The 23,588-nt window shown below is 35.5% G+C and overlaps 1 protein-coding gene across 3 annotated transcripts in view; it reads right to left on the bottom strand.

Moving 5' to 3' along the window:
- Positions 1-23,588, bottom strand: part of LOC123560973 (bridging integrator 2-like) — an 84,486-nt gene that overhangs the window by 15,667 nt on the left and 45,231 nt on the right. For 2 of the 3 annotated variants that reach the window (XM_053552177.1, XM_053552178.1), the window contains exons 8-15: positions 21,731-21,806; positions 20,367-20,402; positions 17,353-17,453; positions 13,717-13,892; positions 11,731-11,900; positions 8,650-8,770; positions 6,753-6,928; positions 3,794-3,895 (exon numbers count right to left, since the gene is read on the bottom strand). In XM_053552177.1, the coding sequence (XP_053408152.1) occupies positions 3,794-3,895; positions 6,753-6,928; positions 8,650-8,770; positions 11,731-11,900; positions 13,717-13,892; positions 17,353-17,453; positions 20,367-20,402; positions 21,731-21,806 (958 nt within the window). The remainder of the gene's footprint in view (positions 1-3,793; positions 3,896-6,752; positions 6,929-8,649; positions 8,771-11,730; positions 11,901-13,716; positions 13,893-17,352; positions 17,454-20,366; positions 20,403-21,730; positions 21,807-23,588) is intronic. The other variant, XM_053552179.1, reaches the window with a different exon arrangement.

Raw genomic sequence — 23,588 nt, 5'->3', positions numbered from 1 at the left:
GGTCTTAACACACTATATTAATCAACGATCAACAAAAATATAGAACTAGGTTTACGCTTTGTGGCAAGAAAGTCCCTTACAATTATGGGCTGTCCTAGATAAGATGATAAGACTGTGTAGGTTACATAGTTACTACAGATGGTATCAAAACAGAACTCTACAGTAAAGCATGCATCAAAACTTCTTCTCTTTTTCATTTTTTTTAACTCTCATTACTGATATACTGAGTTGCTCCCCCTCATTATCACATCAGAGTTGTTTCCCTTAGAAAATGTGTAAACTTTGTTATTTGTCTACTTCTATTTTGACCATCTAAAAATATGCAGTCTAAAGTCTATGCAAGTCTTAACAAAACACTTGTAGATAGACACCATGGTACAAAGATAAAACACTGGACTCCTGATTCTGAGGTAGCAAGTTTGAATCCCAGTGAGAGCAGAATTTGACCCACCTCCACAATCCAATATCAATATGCTAGTACTGGTATGACTTACTGGAGTAGTCAAGTATAGTTTTCATAAGTTTTAACAACTTTCTCTATAATCTGGGTAACAAAAAATAACTTTAAAACTAAAATACTGAGTATGAATTATCTCGGAAAATAGATGTACTGGCAACCAATCAAATGAGACAGTGTGATGAACAGGTACTACAGAAGGTACACCACTAACGGGAAACATACCTGCTACATAAAGGACCTAACAGCCTCAGCTTACTATATGTCTAACAAGAAATTCACAGACATGTCATGCTTCAAGAAAATCATCTTGATTGTCAAAAGACTCAGCACCATTCATCGTAACATTTTTGCACTTAAGACCAATAATATAACAAAATGCTGGTCAAAATTTACCTTTAAAGCCTAACATGTGAAACCCTATAGTGACATTATTTAAAACTCATGATATGACATCTTTACAATGCAGAGAAATCACAGTCAGGATGTTTCAACAAACAGAAATTTATTACTAAAATGTTGACTAAAGAAATTCCAGCAAAGTTTTTCATATTTTCCCAAAGACACATGAAAAAGCAGAAAAAAACTGTTTTGAGGGCTTTTACAAACTTTGAACAGATTTATAAAGAAATTAAGGTATTGGTATCTTCTCAACTGAATTCCATAAACACAGGCAATAGTAGCAGAAACGTTTCCCTTGTGAACTAGAAATGTTAGTCTCTCCTCTTACACCCTTCTTCAAGTCTTATCATAGTCACCAATATGAACAAATCAAATACATAAAATAGTAAAATTTCCAAAAATAAAACAGAAGAGACAAATGTACATACAACTATAATATCACGCCACTGAAAAGAGTAACAAGCAATACATGGAAAAGATTGACAATGTAATTCTTACGTGAAACACCGTTGTACATTCAAAGCAAGAAATATTGAAACATTAAATGTGTGACAACTACATAAAGTGTTCGAATACTATTAAAGTTAACCAATATTTTATCGCTAAACATTCACTAAAATAAACAAGAGAACACATCCCGACATTGGTAATAATGAAATTATACTGGTATTAATCTGAAATTTCAGTATATTACTTCATTTCAATTAAATTTAGATTTTAGTTTTGTAAACTATTAATTTCAGAGTCTGCATTTTCGCACTCTTTAAATGATCTGTTTATAAATCTTTTCCAAACCTACACTTTAAAAAGAGACAAGAGCAATTTTTCTATGAAACTGGACTAACTGCAGCGTAAATGATCATCTAATTTGGAATGGGTGAGGCAAATTAAAATACTGATAAAAGTCATGCTTAATCAAGCAATCATGAAGCTCTTTACAACAAAAAACATGCCCATAGCACTGCACTGGAAAGCATTAAACCAATGTCTGCATTAAGCCAATGTCATCAAAATGTCATATTACGAAAATACAATTTTTAACGCTAGTAAGAGAAACAGAATAAAGGAGAAGAATTGACGTTAACATTACATTTAACAAGAGATCACAGAGTGATCTTGGCGCCCACCAATGTGCCATTTTTGAGTGTTCCAAATTTCAAGACTTACTGACTAGCTCAAGGTCAAATTTCATTTCCGTACACAACACTGTGCATGTGGTCCAAATTCGAAAGCTGTAGCTTGAGAAATGTGAAAGTAGGTCACTAGATCAATCTTAAGGTCAAAGTTTAATTCGGTACACAAAACTACGCAAGTGGTCCAAATTTGAAGGCTGTAGCTTGAGAAATGTGAAAGTAGGTCACTAGGTCAATGTAAAGGTCAAAGTTTGTTTCGGTACACAAAACCATGCATGTGGTCTAAATTTGAAGCCTGTAGCTACAGAAATGTGAAAGTAGGTTACTAGGTCAATCTTAAGGTCAAAGTTCATTTCGGTACACAAAACTATGCAAGTGGTCCAAAAAATTTGAAGGCTGTAGCTTGAGAAATGTGAAAGTAGGTCACTAGGTCAAAATCAAGGTCAAATTTTATTTTGGAATACAGAACTATGCATGTGGTCCAAATTTGAAGCCTGTACCTTCAAAAATGTGAAAGTAGGTCACTAGGTCAATGTAAAGGTTAAAGTTTGTTTCGGTACATAAAACCATGCATGTGGTCCAAATTTGAAGGCTGTAGCTTGAGAAATGTGAAAGTAGGTCACTGGGTCAAAATCAATGTCAAATTTCATTTCGGAACACGAAATTATGCATGTCGTCCAAATTTGAAGCCTGTACCTTCAAAAGTGTGAAAGTAGGTCACTAGGTCAATGTCAAGGTCAAAGTTTATATCAGTGCACAAAACTATGCATGTGGTCCAAATCTGAAGATTGTAGCTACAGAAATGTGAAAGTAGGTCACTAGGTCAAAATCAAGGTCAGCTCATGTCAAGGTTCATCTTGCCACTCAAAACCATACATGTGGTTCAAATTTGAATGTTGTAGGTTATTGACAAGAAGTTTTTAAAAGCTTTTCCCTATATAAGTCTATATGAACCATGTGACCCCAGGGCGGGGCCATATTTGACCCTAGGGGGATAATTTTAACAAACTTGGTAGAGAACCACCAGGCGATGCTACATTACAATATCAAAGCCCTAGGCTTTGTGGTTTGGACAAGAAGATTTTCAAAGTTTTTCCCTATATAAGTCTATGTAAACCATGTGACCCCCGGGGCGTGGCCATATTTGACCCTAGGGGGATAATTTGAACAATCTTAGTAGAAGACCACTAGATGATGTCACATACAAAATATCAAAGCCCTAGGCCCTGTGGTTTTGGACAAGAGGTTTTTCAAAGTTTTTCCCTATATAAGTCTATATAAACCATGTGACCCCCGGGCGGGGCCATATTAGACCCCAGGGAAATAATTTCAATCATCTTGGTAGAGGACCACTAGATGATGCTTCATACCAAATATCAAAGCCTAGGCTCTGTGGTTTTGGCCAAGAAGATTTTCAAAGTTTTTCCCTATATAAATCTATGTAAATTATAGAAATAAACAAAGGGCCATAACTTACTAAAAATTTGTTGAACCAGTCTGATTTTCAGGGGGACACAACTAGAGTACCAATACATCATTCTAAAAAAGTTTGGTCAAAATCCCCCTGGTAGTTTCCGAGGAGATGCGATAACGAGAAATTGTTAACGGAAGGACGGACGGACGGACGGACGGAAGGACGCCGGACCACGGACGCAGAGTGATTTGAATAGCCCACCATCTGATGATGGTGGGCTAACAATGTACAGAAATGACAGTCAGCAGTAATAATGCATTCTACAGTCTCAGCAAAAACAATATTTTACTATCTATAAAAAAAATGGGAAAATAATAAATAATGAACCTGTTCTTCCGGGTCTTCATAGTCACAGACGTAGATAATCTCCTGAGCATCAAATGTTAACTCATCCGAGTCCTCACCAGTGTACGCATGTGTCGCTACAACCTAAACAAAGATGTATATAGTAAAGTATTATATCTGATAGATAAACAGTAAATGAATATACACAAACAGTCATGGAGAAAGTCATGGAGGTACACAATCAGTCATGGAGAAAGTCATGGAGGTACACAATCAGTCATGGAGGTATACAAACAGTCATGGAGACTGTCATGGAGGTACACAGTCAGTCATGGAGAAAATCAGAGAGGTACACAATCAGTCATGGAGTTACACAAACTGTCATGGAGACTGTCATGGAGGCACACAATCAGTCATGGAGAAAGTCATGGAGGTACACAATCAGTCATGGAGAAAGTCATGGAGGTACACAATCAGTCATGGAGGTATACAGTCAGTCATGGAGACTGTCATGGAGGTACACAATCAGTCATGGAGAAAATCAGAGAGGTACACAATCAGTCATGGAGGTACACAAACTGTCATGGAGACTGTCATGGAGGTACACAATCAGTCATGGAGAAAGTCATGGAGGTACACAATCTGTCATGGAGGTACACAGTCAGTCATGGAGACTGTCATGGAGGTACATACAGTCGAGTCCACTTAATACGAACTCGCTTGATACGAATTTTCGGATTAAACAAACAAAGTCTGAATTCCCTGGCCGAGTCCTTCTATTTTCTTTGTAAAATTATTTCGGTAATAGCGAACTCGCTTCATACGAATAATCCGTAGATACGAACACATTTTGGAAGTCCCAATAAGCTTAAATATTATACTTTTCCATTTTTTTTATACGAATTAATTCTAGAAGTCGGGGCCGTTATAAAATGTGTTGAAAATAATAATATGGTCAGCCTTGTGCCGCGTGCTTATTGGACAATGGAGTAGTTCACACTTATTCACAAACAAACACTCGGTCTTTTGTGTATAAGGTCAATATAAAACAATTTAGTCAGTTGACAGGTCATGATTTAAAGAGGTGTAAATAATTTTAAACACATTATTGACATTCTAGTGTCGATACAGGTAGGCTGTGTCTTACAAAATATACAAACTTTTATCCCTCTACGAATGATTGTTATATAGCACAAGCTTCAATGTTGGCAGTGGATATAATTTGGCGCTCTGGATCTCGACCGCACATTAAAATTTAAATTAATACAATTTTACGTGTTTAAGCATGACTTTTGTTGAGTAACTGCAATGTTATCTGAATAAATTAACTTAATCAGTATAAAACTATTAACTACTTTCATATATCGATATCTATTCATCGATGAAACCGGTGATACTGCCCAACTTGCTTGGACAAATTATCTGGTCATACATTCATTAATACGAATTTCGTTTGATACGAACATATTTCTTAGGTCCGGGTGAGTTCGTATAAAGCGAGTTTGACTGTAGTTAGTCATGGAGACTGTCATGGAGGTACACAGTCAGTCATGGAGACTGTCATGGAGGTATACAGTCAGTCATGGAGACTGTCATGGAGGTACACAATCAGTCATGGAGGTACACAATCAGTCATGGAGACTGTCATGGAGGTACACAAACAGTCATGGAGACTGCCATGGAGGTACACAATCAGTCCTGATAAATAAACAGTAAATGAATATATACAAACAGTCATGGAGAAAGTTATGGAGATACACAGTCATGGAGACTATCATGGCGGTACGCAGTCAGTCATGGAGATTGTCACGAAGGTACAAAATCACTCATGAAGACTGTCACGGAGATACACAATCGGTCATGGAGGTTTTATTTGTTTGTTTTTGGGTTTAAAGCCGTTTTTCAACAGTATTTCAGTCATGTAATGGCGGGCAGTTAACCTAACCAGTATTCCTGGATTCTGTACCAGTACAAACCTGTTCTCCGCAAGTAACTTCCCCACATGAATCAGAGTTTGAGGACTAATGATTTCAGACACAATGTCGTTTATCAAATAATCATGGTACATAGACAGTCATGGAGATTGTCATGGAGGTACACAGTCAGTCATGGAGACTGTCATGGAGGTATACAGTCAGTCAAGGAGACAGTCATGGCGATACACAAACAGTCATGGAGGCAGTCATGGAGATACAAATACAGTCATATAAACAGCCACTATCAGTTATGGAGATAGGCATGGAGATACACAGTCATGGAGACAGTAATGGAGATACACAGCCATGGAAATACAGATTGTTATGAAGATACACAAACAGTCATGAAGGCAGTCATGGAGATACAGTCATGAATGCAGTCATAGAGATATATAAACAGTCATGAAGGCAGTAATGGGGATACACAAACAGTCATGGAGATACACAAACAGTCATGAAGGCTGTCACGGAGATACAAAAACAGTCATAAAGGCAATCATGGAGATACAAAAACAGTCATAAAGGCAGTCATGGAGATACACAAACTGTCATGAAGGCAATCATGGAGATACAAAAACAGTCATAAAGGCAGTAATGGAGATACACAAACAATCATGGAGATACACAAACAGTCATGAAGGCAGTAATGGAGATACACAAACAGACATGCAGATACACAAACAGTCTTGAAGAAGTGCTTTCCCAAGTGAGTTAACAATATTTAAAGAGGAAATCTACAATGTTATACTTATATACTACATAATTACATGATGCCTATAGTACAACACTTAATATGTGTTGGTTAAAGTCAAAACTTTAAGTCAAAACTATCTGTCCTTGGTCCTTTGGACTTAAGGCAACAGTTTAGCAATCCATTCTATAAGAGTATACTATGTCTAAAGTATTTCATTCTTTCATACAGTCAAAACACTTTAGAAGATTTATCATGTTTATTTCATGGTGTTTGGTAAAAAAAAACTTGTACTTCTAAACATACAGAAAAGCCATGAGTCATTAGTACTTACAGTATACAGGTAGTTTGGAGGTAAATCATCATCTACAGGCTTGGCTGGGGGCGGGACCTGATACAGTCCACTATCCTCATCATCATCCGATACTTCATTCTCTTTTACATCCTTATCCTTAACATCTTTGTCCTTGCTTTCATCCACCACATCTGTGTCCTCCTTACCCGTCACATCTAAATTTATAGAAGTTCATTTCATTGTAACTTACTAGTAATTACCGTATAAGCAGTAATTTTTGCGACGGTTTTGATTTTCCCTATTTTCGCGAAGCCCTGCATCTCGCAAGAAATAATCCTCGCATAATATTCACTATTACTATAACTCAAATTCAAATATGATACCATTTTTACAATTTCGCAAAAATCAAACCTCGTGAACATACTCAAAATTTCAAATTCCCGAAATTATGACCCAGCTAAAATACGTGCTTTTACAGTAGTACAAGCACATTTTCATATTAACATTTTTCTTCTGTTTCAAGAAATTTCAGAGAGATACAAACAAGTATACATTCTATCTAATGACTCTTAACTTTAAATACTGGGAATTATTGTTTTGTTTTGTTGGATTTAACTTCACACCAACCAAACTTAAGTCATACCGTGACTTTCAACCTTTGATGGTGGAGGATGACCCCAGGTGCTCCTTTGTGCATTATTTCATCACGGGCGGGTACTGGGTAGAACCACCACCCTTCCATAAGCCAGCTGGATGGCTTCCTCACATGAAGAATTCAAAGCCCCGAGTGAGGCTCGAACCCGCATCGGTGAGGGGCAAGTGATCTGAAGATAGCGACCTATACCACTTGGCCACCTTACTGGGAATGAAAATGTTTATGTAATGGATGAGCTCTTCTGCTGGGACAGCAACTTTCCTCATTGCATAAAAATGTTGGTGTTCCTATTTGAACTAACTGACAGGCACAAGGGTGGCTTTAGTTAACTAAAATAGAGAGACTTCAAATATTTATGTTCTCAAAAACCAAATATATAAAAACGATCAACCTATTACAATAAAACAGTCAATCATATCACACCCTGCTCCTACCAGCAAGTACCTGCTAATCTGTTGCAATGGTATCAACTTCAATTTCAGGGCTCGCATTCTTCAGCATTCAAAATGTTACGCTAAAACTTATAGTAGTTCTGCATGTTTGATAAACAGGAAGCAATGGCATAATGTCATTTATCCAGATATTGTAGAATAAAGTCTGAATTTAATTATTCAAGAAAACCATTTCATGAACTAGAGCTGCTTTTGAGAAAAGCACGTGTCTCCCACAACTGCCTAATCATCTGAATAGTAAGTCTGTCTTTATATACTGTTTACTCACAGAAAATACACATTTGATAGTTTTGGAGTAAGTTTTTGAGTAAATGGCCTTTCATTATGTATCTGAGTCAACCATGCACCAAGACCTGTATCACTGGCATCAGTATTTTCGGTAATTCAAGGGCCATAATTCCAAAGTGCCTGGACCGATTTGGTTAGTTATCGAACTTGGCCGAGGACTTATTGTCAAAAACATTTTGTTCAAGTTTGGTGAAGATCGGATGAGAACTGTTCGACTTTAGAGTGCTGACAACATTTGTGACAGACAGACACACACACAGCAGGAGTACACCAATGTATGGTGGGAGACATAATTAATGGCACCCTTGAAAAGTCCGAGGTTAATCAAATTACACAATGTAGAAAAAAAAAACATATCCCAACATGCAGAACTACCATAAGAATAGCAATCTGACACAACTGAAAATTCCTACCAAATTTCCTTACAACCCATGTGTATTTGACAGCGCTAGAGGAAAATGTAAATTTAACATTTCAGACTTGATAAATTTTATTTGATCTGTGCCTACGGTAAAATGTTCACTTCAAATTGTAAGAATACCTTCAGTTGGAGGAAGTGAAGCAGGGACAGGGGGTGGGGCTTCTTCAGGAACCTCAGGTTCAGTTGATGTATCGAGGTCACCATTCACTTTGACCTCTTCCTGTTTCTCCTCTTCTGGCTTCTGTAAAATATCAAAATAAATTTAGGACTGTCAAAACGGCAAAATGACAATATAAATTTAGGACTGTCCTAAAAGCAAAATATAAATTAAGGACTGCCATTGCTGCAAAATATCAAACTTTCGACAGCAAAATATAGAAATAAATTTGTGACTGTCCAAACAGAAAAGCATCTCAGTAAATGTTAGACTTTTCTAGCAACAAAATGTTAGGGTGAATTTAGGACTCTCCTACCTGAAAAATATCAATATGAATTTAGGACTGTACTAAAAGCAAAAGATATTGGTATATTTAGGATTTATTACACATCTAAGCTTATGTACCTTTTCATGGAATGCTGTTACATATAGTGAACCAAATATTTAATGTGACATAAAGAGATGTTGATCAATACACACAGAAAACTGCTTCAAAGCTAAACTGTAACAATTATCTTTTAAGAGAAGCATACTTTTGCTATAAGTACGACTAACATTAACAATAAAGTGTGACTTATTACTGCTAAATATATCTTAAATTAGTTTCAAAATCTCATTCAAACATCTAGTCCTGTAACCATTGTTTCATATATCATATTTTATGCACCAACACTTTCACCACTGATATATTACCATTTCACCAATTCAAACATGTTGCTTAATTATAACTACTATTTACAGTTCTTGTAGTATTTTCAATTATTTCAAAAAATTACAATTAATTGGACTGAAAGTTACATTAATTTTTAATTGATCTGTGCAAATGGTTGTATGTACAAAGAGAAAAGGAGTTAATTATATTAATTTTCATCTGATCTGTGCTAGTGGTTGTATATACAGAGAGACAGAGCCAGAAGGAGTGTGTGAAATTTTCATTGCATTAATAGGTATATTGCATTAACCTTTAGCCTGCTATATTTCTAAAATGGACTGGTCCATCATTCAATCTGGACAGTACTTTCCATTAATCAGATAGTTGTTCACTGAATATTGACTGACCAAATAGTCCATGCAAGCTTATCTTGGTCTGCACTGGTTGCAAAGGCAGAATAACTTACTGCCAGCAGACTAAAGGTTGATAAGTATATTGTATTAACAGGTATATTAAAGTTGTAACTAAATATCACAAGCATTAGTTAAACATTTTATGACACATGTCCCCTGAAAAGGTTTGTTAAAACTGTATGTCACCACTTAATAGAAACAAGAAATTGTTGACGGACGGATGCACGCACGGACGCACAAACGACGGACGAAGGGTGATCACTATGTGACAGGTGAGCTAAAAATAGGACATAAATGTTCTGACAATATGCACATGTTCTCTTCATTTTGATGATGTATACTAAGTTTCATTTCAGCAAGATGGGAACTCAAGAAACAAACAATTGGACATGAAAGTCCAAATAATATATGCATGTCCATTTCATGCTGATAATGTATACCAACTTTAAGTGTAACTGGCTGGAACCTGTAGGAGTTCTGTACAAAAAAAGTGTGACAGATGGATATACAGACAGAGTGACAGACAGACAGTTCAAATACTATATGCCTCCCAGGTCTTCAACACTGAGGGCATAAAAATCTTGTGTGAAAACTGCAAGCAAAATTGTCAGGGTGCAGAAATGCTATGATCAAAGTATAAACTTAATATTTGACTACAGCCAGAATCTTTAAAAGGTTAACCAGTAATGTAGGAAATGACAGTAATGGGCTGTGAGCTTGTGGACTGGTTTAGTTCCAGACTGTTAAATGTGGTATACAGTCTAAATGGTCCAGTCAAATATTTTTCTTGAGCTCTATATGTAAAACCAGAGTTTAAACGTACATTACTGCAGGAAAAGTAAAATAACCCTGTAATGATGAAATTGTCAGCTCTTACATATAAATTGTGTCTCAGGGCCATTTATTACTCATAACAGACAACTGTGACCATGAATGAGAAGTTAATATAGTCTGTTTCAAATAAGTCATTTTGACAACCTTACATTTTGTAATATAAGCCAAAATAAAAGATTAAATTTTATAGCTCAGACGATTTTAGTGATGTTATATTTCCCAGTCCTTTGTAATGATAGAGTCTATCCATATTCTATCCGACAGAGATCCTCTAAAGTCAGAAGGGTGGGACGTGGGAGTTGTTGCACTTTTCAATACTGCTCATGAAAAAACTCAAACTGAGTATGGCATTAATATTTTGCTTCGTTGCATTCTATGCTTCCAAAAAGATCTTACAGATTTTATTTGAAAGGTATTAGTTTCCAAATTCTAGATCTATTCCGTGCATATTGTACAAGCAGAATACATCCAAAGTGTTCTTATTAATGTGCAATACACATATTACATCTATGTATTTTCAGTTTTTTCTACTTTTAATTTTTTTTAGTAAATCGAGAGTTTTGACCATGAAATCTAGATTCTGATTAATGTAAATTAAGACTGAAATTAATACGCCCAGAGCCCTGTCACACATTCACACGTTTTACCTTCACTGTGCCATTTTCATGTATGGAATTCTTGGACATATGAGCAACCCGGACTTCCATAGCTGTTGCTCTTGGTGTGTCACATAAAACATCATCAAGAAATTCATTATTATCATCTATGACACGGATTCTGTTAAGTCCTGATTCAGAATCTATTAAAATGTCAACTTTTTCATGTGTATTCTGGTGTTTAATTTTTTTCATATATGAAGAACTATTGTAATTTTCAGACTTTACACATGGCTGCAAGACAAGATTTTCACTGGTAGGAGCACTTCCCTGTTCTAATTTTTGATTGGCAGAAGCACTTCCATATGCTGATAAAGCACCAATTTGATTGGCACTTGACCCTGAATTCTGATTGGTGCATCTGACATCCATAACCCCATTGGCTGATTCATCTGTCAGTAATTTCCTTGAGATAAGATCATGTTTGAGGGTAATTGACGCTGTTGATTTTACTATGTTACCATCATTAGATGAAGTTATAACTTTTACCTTTTCATCAACAACTGGCTTCTCTTCCACAACAGTTTCCTCAGGTTTTTCAATCTCTACTGTAGGATCAACCTTGACCTCTGTGTCATTGGCTGAAGTAGATTCCTCAGTGTACTTAGCAGGAACAGATTCACTGCTCTTATCATTGAACTGTGTGTTTTCATAATCATCTGAAATTGATTTAACTTCCTGGTTCATTTCAATGTGGTCAAGGATATTGAAAACAAGAGCTGTCAGAGGACAGCAACGCTCGACTATTCAACAGCCTTGTCGACTGAATGAATACGAAAGTCGAAAAAGGGGCATAATTTTGTAAAAAAGCAAAATAGAGTTATGGACCTGTGCAATGTAAGTCAGTTTATCACAGTGAATAAGTGTGTGAAGTTTCAATCCATTCCCACAAGTGGTTACTGAGATACCAGCTTACATACAAAACCTTAACCAAAAATTTCTAAGTCGAAAAAGGGGCATAATTTTGTAAAAAAGCAAAATAGAGTTATGGACCTGTGCAATGTAAGTCAGTTTATCACAGTGAATAAGTGTGTGAAGTTTCAATCCATTCCCACAAGTGGTTACTGAGATACCAGCTTACATACAAAACCTTAACCAAAAATTTCTAAGTCGAAAAAGGGGCATAATTTTGTAAAAAAGCAGAATAGAGTTATGGGACCTGTGCAATGTAAGTCAGTTTATCACAGTGAATAAGTGTGTGAAGTTTCAATCCATTCCCACATGTGGTTGCTGAGATACCAGCTTACATACAAAACTTAACCAAATCGGGACGCGGACGCGGACGCCGACGCCGACGCCGACGCCGACGCATGGGCGAGTCCAATAGCTCTACTATTCTATGAATAGTCGAGCTAAAAACTATACAACATTACAGTTTCTGAACTTAATGTTGGAAGCACACATGCTAATGTCTGAGGAATATTTATTTTCCATTTTGTTTGATAGTCATGCTTAAAATTGCCCAACCACAGGTACAGTAAAACTTTCATTCTACATGTACAGTATAAACTCTAATAAAGGTACCTTCACACTCTGTGATGTGTTTAGAGTCACACCCACATAACTTAAAGTCATATGTCAACTTTTCAAGTTTTTGATGGACGAGGAAGACTCAAGGTGCCCTCTGGGCCTTGCTTCAGGCATGGGCGGGCAACTAGGTAGAACCACCTACCTTCCACAAGTCAGGTGGAAGACTTCCTCACAAGAGGAATTCTACGTCCGAAATATTTCTCTACAGAGACAGACATTTTCTATTCCAAGTGATAGCATTCTTAGTAATCAGTCTCTCAAGAGCAACATATATGAGCCGCGTCATGAGAAAACCAACATAGTGCACTTGCGAGCAGCATGGATACAGACCAGCCTGCGCATCCGCGCAGTCTGGTAAGGATCATGCTGTTTGCTAATGGTTCCTCTAATTGCAATAGGCTTTGAAAGGGAACAGCATGGATCCTGACCAGACTGTGCGGATGCGCAGGCTGGTCTGGATCCATGCTGGTCGCAAATGCACTACGTTGGTTTTCTCATGGTGCGGCTCATTTAAAGTCTTCCTAGTGGTGTTCACTCTAGAGTCCGGTAATTTAAAGTTTTATGTAAAATGTATCTCTACAAACAAGAGTGTCATGATGACCCTAGATCGCTCCCCTCAGTAATATAGCCAACATGTCATCAATAGCTCACAAACAAGAGGGTCATGATGACCCTATATCGCTCACCTGTTAAACTTGGAATCATCAAGATAAACATTCTGACCAAGTTTCATGAAGATAGGGTCATAAATGTGGCCTCTAGAGTGTTAACAAGCTTTTCCTTTGATTTGACCAGGTGACCTAGTTTTTAACCTCACATGACCCAAACTCAAACTTGACCGAGAGGTCATCAAGACCATTCTGACCAATTCTCGTGTATTTAGTCACAATAGCTCACCTGAAGTGAGCTAAAAAAGTTACATTGAAATAAAGGTAAGATATACACCTTGTTCTATGCTCTCTTTACTTGTGTCAGCATCGGCAGTACCATTTGCCAATGGTTCCGGCGTGCTGACTGGCACTGGGCTGGTGGGTGAGCTCGGGGAGCTGCTCGAACTTGGACTGTCTGGTTGGGGACTTTCTGGGCCATTTTCTTGATGACCATTTGTTATACTTTCATCCCTGCAACAGGAAATCTATTTTGTAACACAGTACAATGAAACTATTGCCCAACAATACAGGTTCCCTATCTGACAAGGGCATACACACACCAATCTAGGACAATTGTAATAAAATTTGTTTAACTTTCTCATAACCAAAGCAACAGGAATTTAAATGTTGCAAAACAATAATATAGCCTGCAAATTTTCATATTGTTTTGGAGATCTATCTACCAGCTTTTAAATCTCTTGTACTTTCAAAACAATTGCAGGATCCGTTTTTGTCATATTTAAACAACTTGTGACTGACAGATGGATATGACATTTTCATTCCCATTGTTATGAAAGACACAGTATTCATTAGCCCACTACTTTAACAAATCACATCTAATAAAGCTTCATACTTAGAAAACTATATAGGTTACTACTAGCAGAAAATATAGAATGGCTTGGTTATATGAATCTTTTAAAATATTGAACAATAAATCATATGTAAAGTCAACAACGAATACTTAAAACAGACTAACTGCTAACTACTATCTACAAGTAAATTAAACGGTCATATAAAACTACCAAATACTGTAAAACTGGAAAAAAACATTTTCAAATTTCCAGAAAAACTGTTTTTTCTTCTATTTTTTTTCTCTACAATTAAACTGCCTTTGAAAATTTGCATTTTTTTCTTTACAATTAAACTGCCTCTGAAAATCTAACAGAACAGAGGCATCCATGCCCATAGTTACTGAAAGATCGACCTAGTAGCAAGATTCTTTAGAATGAGACAGTTGTCTGCCCTTGACTAGTACCAATTTTCAGTTCATGCAGAAATATATTCTTATGAATCAACTTTTTAAACAATTTTCTTAAAAACGTTTTCTTCATGTTGTACAGTGACAGTAGCACATAATATAATAATTAACTAAGACAGTTTAAACACAATCATGTATACATAAACTGTAAATGAACATTTGAAATAAATGAAGAACTGTAGTGTATATAGAAACAAAAATATGTTAAAGATTTCTAAAAATGAAACAAAACAGTCGGAAAAAAACTACCACTAAACCAAACATAACCCCTTAACAACTAACAATGTTTTTTTATTGCATGTCTGATACACTGGAAACATTCAAGTATATAATAATTTTGCAGACCAGCTGCATCCATGCAAAAATAGATACCCCATTCCAAAATACCCCAAACTACTCACCATCATGTCTGACACACCAACACAACAAAACAAAATGAAAAAAATGCACTAAGTTCTATAGACAATATCTATTGTTACCACTGTTTTAGCCTGGCTCGTCTTAGAATTCTATTGAATATTAACATGAAGGAATTCTGAGAATTATAATTGACAGACTTCATGCAACAAAAAATTGGTCAAAATACCTAATAATTAGCCCTTACCATGCTAAATTTCTATAATGAACTTGTCCATCTTTCAATTTGGACAGTACCATTAACTGTTAAAAGGGGTGCATACAAAAAAGATCCTGAATGGCAAACATTGCATATCATGATCAGACTGCATGGATGTGCAGGCTGATCATGATCTACACTGGTCGCAAAGGCAGAATCAATCCTGTCCAGCATGATAATGATTAGGTAAACACTGATTTATCAATTAATGTTGATTCATTACAAAATGCATGTTAGTCAAACTGAAAGCATGCCAGGCATCTCATTACCCTGTCCAATTACACAGTCATACATAACCTTTACACCAACATGTTTGTAAGTCATCAAAAAAAAATTACTATGTCTGCCCTCCATTTGTCTCATTATTTATACCGACATCACAGCCAAATTGTTAATTTTCCAAGAATGATACATGTATGTTTTTTTTTTTATTTTTGTTTTTCTTTCGTATTGTTTTCCCTTATATATTATTGAAAAATATCTACCAAAACAAATTATAAAGTCACGTGGAGGTAAATGAAATGGTTTGCCTGAGAAGTGTTTAACAACAGAATTTAAGTTTCTAATGGTGGTAACTGAATCAAAGCAGTCTTCCTTGATTACATACCAGTAATTATTTTTATTTTTGATCACATTTCATGTGTTTATTTTTCACTGTAGTGAAACATGTTTTTTTTTTGTATTTTCACTGATTTTTAGGAACTATTTCAGTTATTCATGGGCAGCGACTTTCATTATCATTCGCAGAGAAAAAATATTTTCTAGCCAGCAAAATAAACTCTTTGGTAACCTGGTGCGTAAACAAGTATTATGAGATTCTTAACCAAGTAAGGGGAACAACTCCAGCTGTTTTATTCACAACTCAAGAGACAAACAACAAATACCTGTCACAATTATTGGGAACTGCAAGCTGTGCATGTTACTTATACAGCTAATCAATCTGGTAATTATTTTCTTCAATGTAACTGCAACATTTTTCATTCATTTTCACGTCTGTATCCTAACTGTAAAGTCTGCCTTTTATACCAGTACATTCCAAGTGAAATGATCTGTTGATGAAACACCCATAATTGCAACCTCATTCTAATATATTTAATCTTGATTAGTACTTAATCTGATGATAATGAAAAAAAAGATAAAAAAGATATGAAAAATATGACAGAAATATCCATTATTCCGTTAGTACTGTTCATTTATAAATGGCAAAATTAGTGTAAATAAAACACCTGATCTGATCTCACCTTAACATAGAATAACGGAAAAAGAAGGGGATTTGAAGGCTATCTCGGTACGCATCCCCCGTGTCCTTCCTAGGAAGGTGTAAACATACATTACATACAATTAAAACTGAATACCAAACATACAAAATACAGGAAGCTGTTTAAATTGTGAACTGTTTACAGAACTCAGTCCAAGAGAAATAATTTCAAGGGAACAAAATGAAAAACTTTGGCTTAATTTATGCCAATTTTAGTTTTGATTACCATTTAATAAACCTCTGGTTTTGAAACTCAATTTCTGATAAAAAAAAAAAAATTGGTTCCAAAATGGGTGAAATCTAAAACGGAAAATGTTCCTTGATGATAAATTCAAATGTAATCAAGATCTTTTGAGATTAAAAACAATTCTATATCAATCTACCCTCGGAGTTATTTGGGATATTGTATGATATCATTTAAACAGAAATATGGTAACTGAAAAACTTTGTTTTGGAATAAAGGGTCAAGCAGTAGTTTTTTAAGCTCAAAAATATGTAAGGCGAGCTAAACATTCTACAAAACTGATTTTAGACAATGAAATGTATATGTATGTGTACTGAATATGAGGTCTACTGTTCAGAATCTTACGTAAACAAAATTGCAGTGAAAAAGATCAATCACACCACAAGTGCTACAAATATATGTCTATATTTCTAACTGAACAATCTATTATTAACCGATTTCATCAAAAAAAGAAAGCCTTTTCAATACATGTACATACTGCAAATGCAAATGAAAGAATACATGTTAGCTGTCTACACAGTGCAAGTATAAGAAGGTTATATTATGTTGACTTACCCCATCATAACTGTACTGCGGATGTTTTTTCGTGGTGTGTACGTGTAGTGTTCGTGATCACTCGCCAACTTTGCCGCAGATGCATTAATGGTCTGGCATCCCTAAATCAAAACAGAAATAATATAGATTATACACAATGTTGATTTGCACATAGACATGCAAAATATAATCCAAAAACTGCTGTATATATTGAGTTCATCTAAAGGAGATTAGAGTAATTTTGCATATCACATTATTATTTTATATTTGCTGTGTTCAACTGCCTTCCTGAAACATGGAGTCAATTCTAGTCAATAAGAACCATGCATCTTTAAAGACACACTGTGAAATCATTTAATTTCATGGGCACAACATTTCAAAATTGTTTTTGGGCCAAAACTGCTATTTTGGAAAGATAGGACTTTGTGGATTTCAACTTTTGAACTTAAATAGATGGGAATTTTTCTTGTTCATTGAGACTTAATTTCATGGATTGTATCAACCACAAAATCCATGAAAATGTTTCCTCCACAAATATTAATGATTTCACTATATTGAAGATTATTTTGTAAACAACAAATCAGTTAAATTCTTTAGTTTCTTCTCAACAATCTTAAATCAAAATCAATCACAACAGAGATATGTCAGTGTTTCCATCCTGTAAAAATAACAACAGATACTTACTTAAGTTAAAACAACATCTGACTCTATACGAGAAACATTTTGTCCGCTTTCAGCTTCAAAATTATTATCTTAACAGTATTCCAACATTAATTATCTCTCACTTTTTTTTAAATTCTTAAACAATAATAAGCAGCAAACATGGTATCAGGCAAGTGGCATTCTTGCATGCAGGTCCGAAGTCAGCACAAGGCCTTTATAACATTGCACAAGAAGTTTGTTTCTTTTGGGTTAAGCACTGTTTTTCTGCTTTGTAAAAACCAACACTTTACCTAGCTCATGTACTTGTATTAACCTTTTCTCAGATGAAGAACAAACAATTTTAGATACAATGTCTTTTATCAAATTGTCTTAGAGAAAATACACCTCAACCTCATGACTCTTCTACACATACAGCAGCACTCTCTCCCTATTGATATAAGCAGGCATGCTTGGAGCAAGATGAGGTCAGGACAACCTTTAGCATGAGGTCAGAATGACCTTGAGCATGACAAGGTCAATATGAAGTTCAAAGGTTAGCAAATGAACAATATGACCTTGAGCATGACAAGGTCAGTATGAAGTTCAAAGGTCAGTAAATGCTAAATGAACAATATGACCTTAAGCATGACAAGGTCAGGAGAGAAGAACCAAGAATATACCATGCAAAGTTGACTGAGTAGTAAAGTTATTCCTTCCTACTAATAAATCAGCATATTTTTTGCCTTATATAACTGTTTATATATTTCAAAAATGCATTTCTAGGATAAAACAGGCAATGTGATATGACTGATCGCAATGCTGTTTAAGTAAGTAATACTGTAACAAACTGAAACAAGAGCACCGCCTTGCGGGTGCTGACGCTCATCTGATTTTTTTTGTATAATAGAAATATTGTCCTACCCATGATTTTCTAAGTCTAAAAAGGGCCATCATTCTTGCAAAAAGCAGGATAGAGTTATGTTTCTTGATGTACAGTGTCCACTTATGATGGTGAAGAACTGTTGCAAGTTTTAAAGCAATAGCTCTGATAGTTTATGAGAAAAGTTGACTTAAACATAATATTCAACCAAGAAAATGATTTTTCTAAGTCCAAAAGGGGCAATTATTATTGCAAAAAGCAGGATGGAGTTATGTTGCTTGCTGTACAGGGTCAGCTTATGATGGTGAACAAGTGTTGCAAGTTTCAAAGCAATAGCTTTGATAGTTTAAGAGAAAAAGTTTACCTAAACATAAAACTTAACCAAGAAATCTGATATTTTCTAAGTCCAAAAGGAGCCATAAATCTTGCAAAAAGCAGGATGGAGTTATGTTTCTTGCTGTACAGGGTCAGCCTATGATGGTGAACAAGTGTTGCAAGTTTTAAAGCAATAGCTTTGATAGTTTAGGATAAAAGCTGACCTAAACATAAAACTTAACCAAGAAAACTGATTTTCTAAGTCCAAAAGGGGCAATAATTCTTGCAAAAAGCAAGATGGAGTTATGTTTCTTGCTGTACAGGGTCTGCTTATGATGGTGAACAAGTATTCCAAGTTTCAAAGCAATAGCTTTGATAGTTTAGGAGAAAAGTTGACCTAAACATAAAACTTAACCAAGAAATCTGATATTTTCTAAGTACAAAAGGGGCCATAAATCTTGCAAAAAGCAAGATGGAGTTATGTTTCTTGCTATACAGGGTCAGCTTATGATGGTGAACAAGTATTCCAAGTTTCAAAGCAATAGCTTTGATAGTTTAGGAGAAAAGCTGACCTAAACATAAAACTTAACCAGGCAACGCCGACGCAGATGCCGACGCCGACGCCGACAACCGCTCAAGTGATGACAATAACTCATTTTTTTTCAAAAAATCAGATGAGCTAAAAATACGCGGATAAGAAATTCAAAGAGTTAAGATAGGTACACATGGCAATGAAAAGTAATATTACATAACCAAACTGAATCAAAACAAAACATAACAATAAGCTCCTCTATTACTGCCAGCATACCAGAAAACTTGCTTTCTATAGTCCAAACCAGTTCCTATACTGCAAATTAACTTGATTACAACAAGCAACCATGAAATAAAATATTGACAATTTTCAACAAAACCAAGCTTCCTTCATAATTTTTTAGCTGAATAGTTTGTTGTTGTTTTGTTTGTTTTTGTTTTGTTTTTTTCAAAAAAAAAGAACAACTTCCTATTAGTAAATATTCATCCTAAACCAGTCCAAGTTTCCTAAAACAGTCCAGATTTTTCCTGAACCAGTCCAGAATTTTACTTGCTATTTAGTGAAAAATAAATCAATATCTAGGCAGAAAAAGTAAACTGAAATGATGAAGAATGTAAGCCCATGCTTTAGTTATATATGGGGGGTGCAAGAGCTGTGTAGACTTACCGTATCAAACTGACAGTCTGGGGCTAATGCCCACACCTAAATATATACCATCATATCAATACAGACTCAAATTTAGTTTAAATATTGTTTTACCAAACAAATCCTTACAATTTGCTTACATGGTTTAAATAATGTAGATGATAGTTAAGGAATGGCTTGCGAGTCAATAGTCAAAACTATTACCTGGGGCCCAATGGACAGCCGGCTAATAGTTTTCACTACTGACCAACATACCATTCAGTAACATATGACATCAGAAATTAATTTTCAGAGTTTTATTTACTTTTTGTATTTATCAGCCCATTTGTGTAAAATATAGTTATATATAGCACAAACTGTGGACCAGCAATTTATGTAAGGAGTCATGTTATATTATACATTATGTAGGTGACTTACAATATAAAATTACTATGTAAACAGTAAGCTATACCACCAGGTTAACATCACTGCAGCAAAAAATGAACAAAGGAAGATATTACATTTAACTGTAATTGCTTATTAAATAGTTGGAGGGGTTTTTTTTGCCTCATCTTCTTTCAAAACAAACTGCAGTTTGCTTACATCTGGGTACGGTAAGTTGAAAGTTGTTATATTTTCTGGTCCTTCGGGATCATTGATTTCAACTCATTTAGATTTGACGATTGAATACTGCTTAAGCTGGTGCTAGGGGGCGTGGGCAGTGTTGCATTTTCCATTACTGGTCATGAACAGACTAAATCAAACCGAGTCTGCAATTTTCAATGTTTGCCTTGTTCATGGTGCTTCGGAGGGATCTACTTTCCAGATTTTATCTATGTAATGTCATGGCCAAGTGAGTTAAATAGAAATTTTAAACACAAGTTAAATTTTCAAATAAAGATTCAATGCAGCTAACACAATGTTAAGTACTAATAATTTGGTGTAACAAATGTTCTATACATTGTTAAACACAAAATTCTTTAAAAGTTAGGTAATTTAAGTATCCCAATTGTGTTTTTCCTTATAAAGAGACATTACATCTCTAACATAGGTCAAGATATAAAATTACCTACTTCCTAAACCATGAACTAACATTTTCACTGAAGTTCAACAGAATAAGTGGTTCTGCATACAACTCTGAAAGTTTGGTTCTGTAAAGTTAACTGTTTTTCTTTATTTTATAGCTATCTAATATCCAGAGTCCCCATATTTCTGGGTAACACTTCTCACACCATCACTAAAATCAGAAGATGGATAAAAAAAGAACTTTCAGACCAGAACAGACACTAACTGAGACAATGCTTCTATTTCAACTCTGTCACATCAGATCCAAGGACAGTGTTTTGAATGACTGGACCCAAAAAAGTCATCAGCTATGTAGCATGATTGATATCTAGTATACTAACCTTGCCTGCCTCAGTTTGGAACACATTTTCTGCTGTGAATAAACTCTGGAACAGGTTACCATAGAAACTAACACGACTGAAATAACACGATGATAAACTATTTTAGTAAGATTTAGACTTATTTCTACATAATTCATACACCAACATGGTCATAATAAATTATACTGCCACAGTAAGATAACTTTGAAGCCTAACTATCATAAAGGACAAAATATTTTCAGTGATCATGGGCGAAGTCTTTATTTCGTGATTTCAATGCATGGATAGCAGTCTCCTTTGCTCTGTTAAGAATTTGTGATTTGTACATGTTTGTGTTTTATAACAGGATGCATATAAGTATTCATAAATATTCAGAATTTGCACATGACTCATGAATATAAGTGAAAATGCAACCACTGTGTATCCGATTTGTGTCATCAGAAATTAATATCAAAGTTTTAACTTCAGCCCATTAAACCCATGTCAAACTATAAACCACCAATAGCACAAAATATGGACCAGATATTTTTGTTTTGTTTGTTTTGGGTTTAACGCCGTTTTTCAACAGTATTTCAGTCATGTAACGGCGGGCAGTTAACCTAAGCAGTGTTCCTGGATTCTGTACCAGTACAAACCTGTTCTCCACAAGTAACTGCCAACTTCCCCACATGAATCAGAGGTGGAGGACTAATGATTTCAGACACAATGTCATTTATCAAATAGCCACGTAGAACATACGCCCCGCCCGAGGATCGAACTCACGATCCCGCGATCCGTAGACAAACGCTCTTACCTACTGAGCTAAGCGGGCAGGTTGGACCAGATATCAATAAAAGGAGAAATGCAATAACAAATTTTGTTACAGAGAGTGTAATTTTCAACAAATATTTCAGAAAATCTGAATGGTTTAAGAATTTATATAAGTGTTGATTTGATGAGTTTTATGATAATCAAACATTATTCTTGCGTAAGAACAACCTGTACTGAATCAGAATGCTAAATCTTCTATTTACCTGTAAAGAAGCTTGCATGTACACTCAAACCTATCTATAAAGACCAGCTTTGGGAGAGAGATAAAGTGGTCTGTATAGGCAGGTGGTCTGTTTTGTTTTGGGTTGTTTTTTTTTGCTGGGTTTAACGTAGCACCAACACAATTATAGGTCATATGGCAACTTTCCAGCTTTGACGGTGGAGGAAGACCCCAGGTGCCCCTCTGTGCATTATTAAATCAAGAGCGGGCACCACGGTAGAACCATTGACCTTCCGTAAGCCAGTTGGATGGCTTCCTCACATGAAGAATTCAATGCCCTGAGGGAGGCTCGAACCCACATCGGTGAGGGGCAAGTGATTTGAAGTCACCTTAACTACTCGGCCACGGAGGGTAGAAGGTCTGTATTCACATGATAAAATACACTATAAATGTTAAAATAGGAAACAAAAACAGTGGTCTTTAGAGCCAGTTGGTCTTTGTTTAGAGGTGGTCTTTATTTAGAGGTGGTCTAAAGCACTAGTCTGACTATGATTTGCTATAGGCCTTACATAAATAATGTCTATCGTAATATAGAAATATATTCAAATAGTTAATATCAAACAAATTAACTGTACTTTTTGACAAAGGAAGTTGTTTCAAATTTCAGAGGAGAAGTTTAATGTGTATCCTTCAAATCCTTTTGCAGTCAAAAAAAAAAAAAGGTCAACTTACAAAAAGCAAGACATGAAAAACCACAAACAGGTGTGACAGTTAATATAATCTGATACACGATAAAACCAGATTTTCTTTGCACACATGAAACAATGACATAAAATTTAACATGAGTTTTCCATTACAGTTACTCCTTATGAAACAGAACAGCCATAATTTCTGCATTTTAACAACATA

This window comes from Mercenaria mercenaria, chromosome 10, assembly GCF_021730395.1.
Source record: "Mercenaria mercenaria strain notata chromosome 10, MADL_Memer_1, whole genome shotgun sequence".
NCBI lineage: Eukaryota > Metazoa > Mollusca > Bivalvia > Venerida > Veneridae > Mercenaria > Mercenaria mercenaria.
This window is presented reverse-complemented; position numbering and strand designations above follow the sequence as displayed.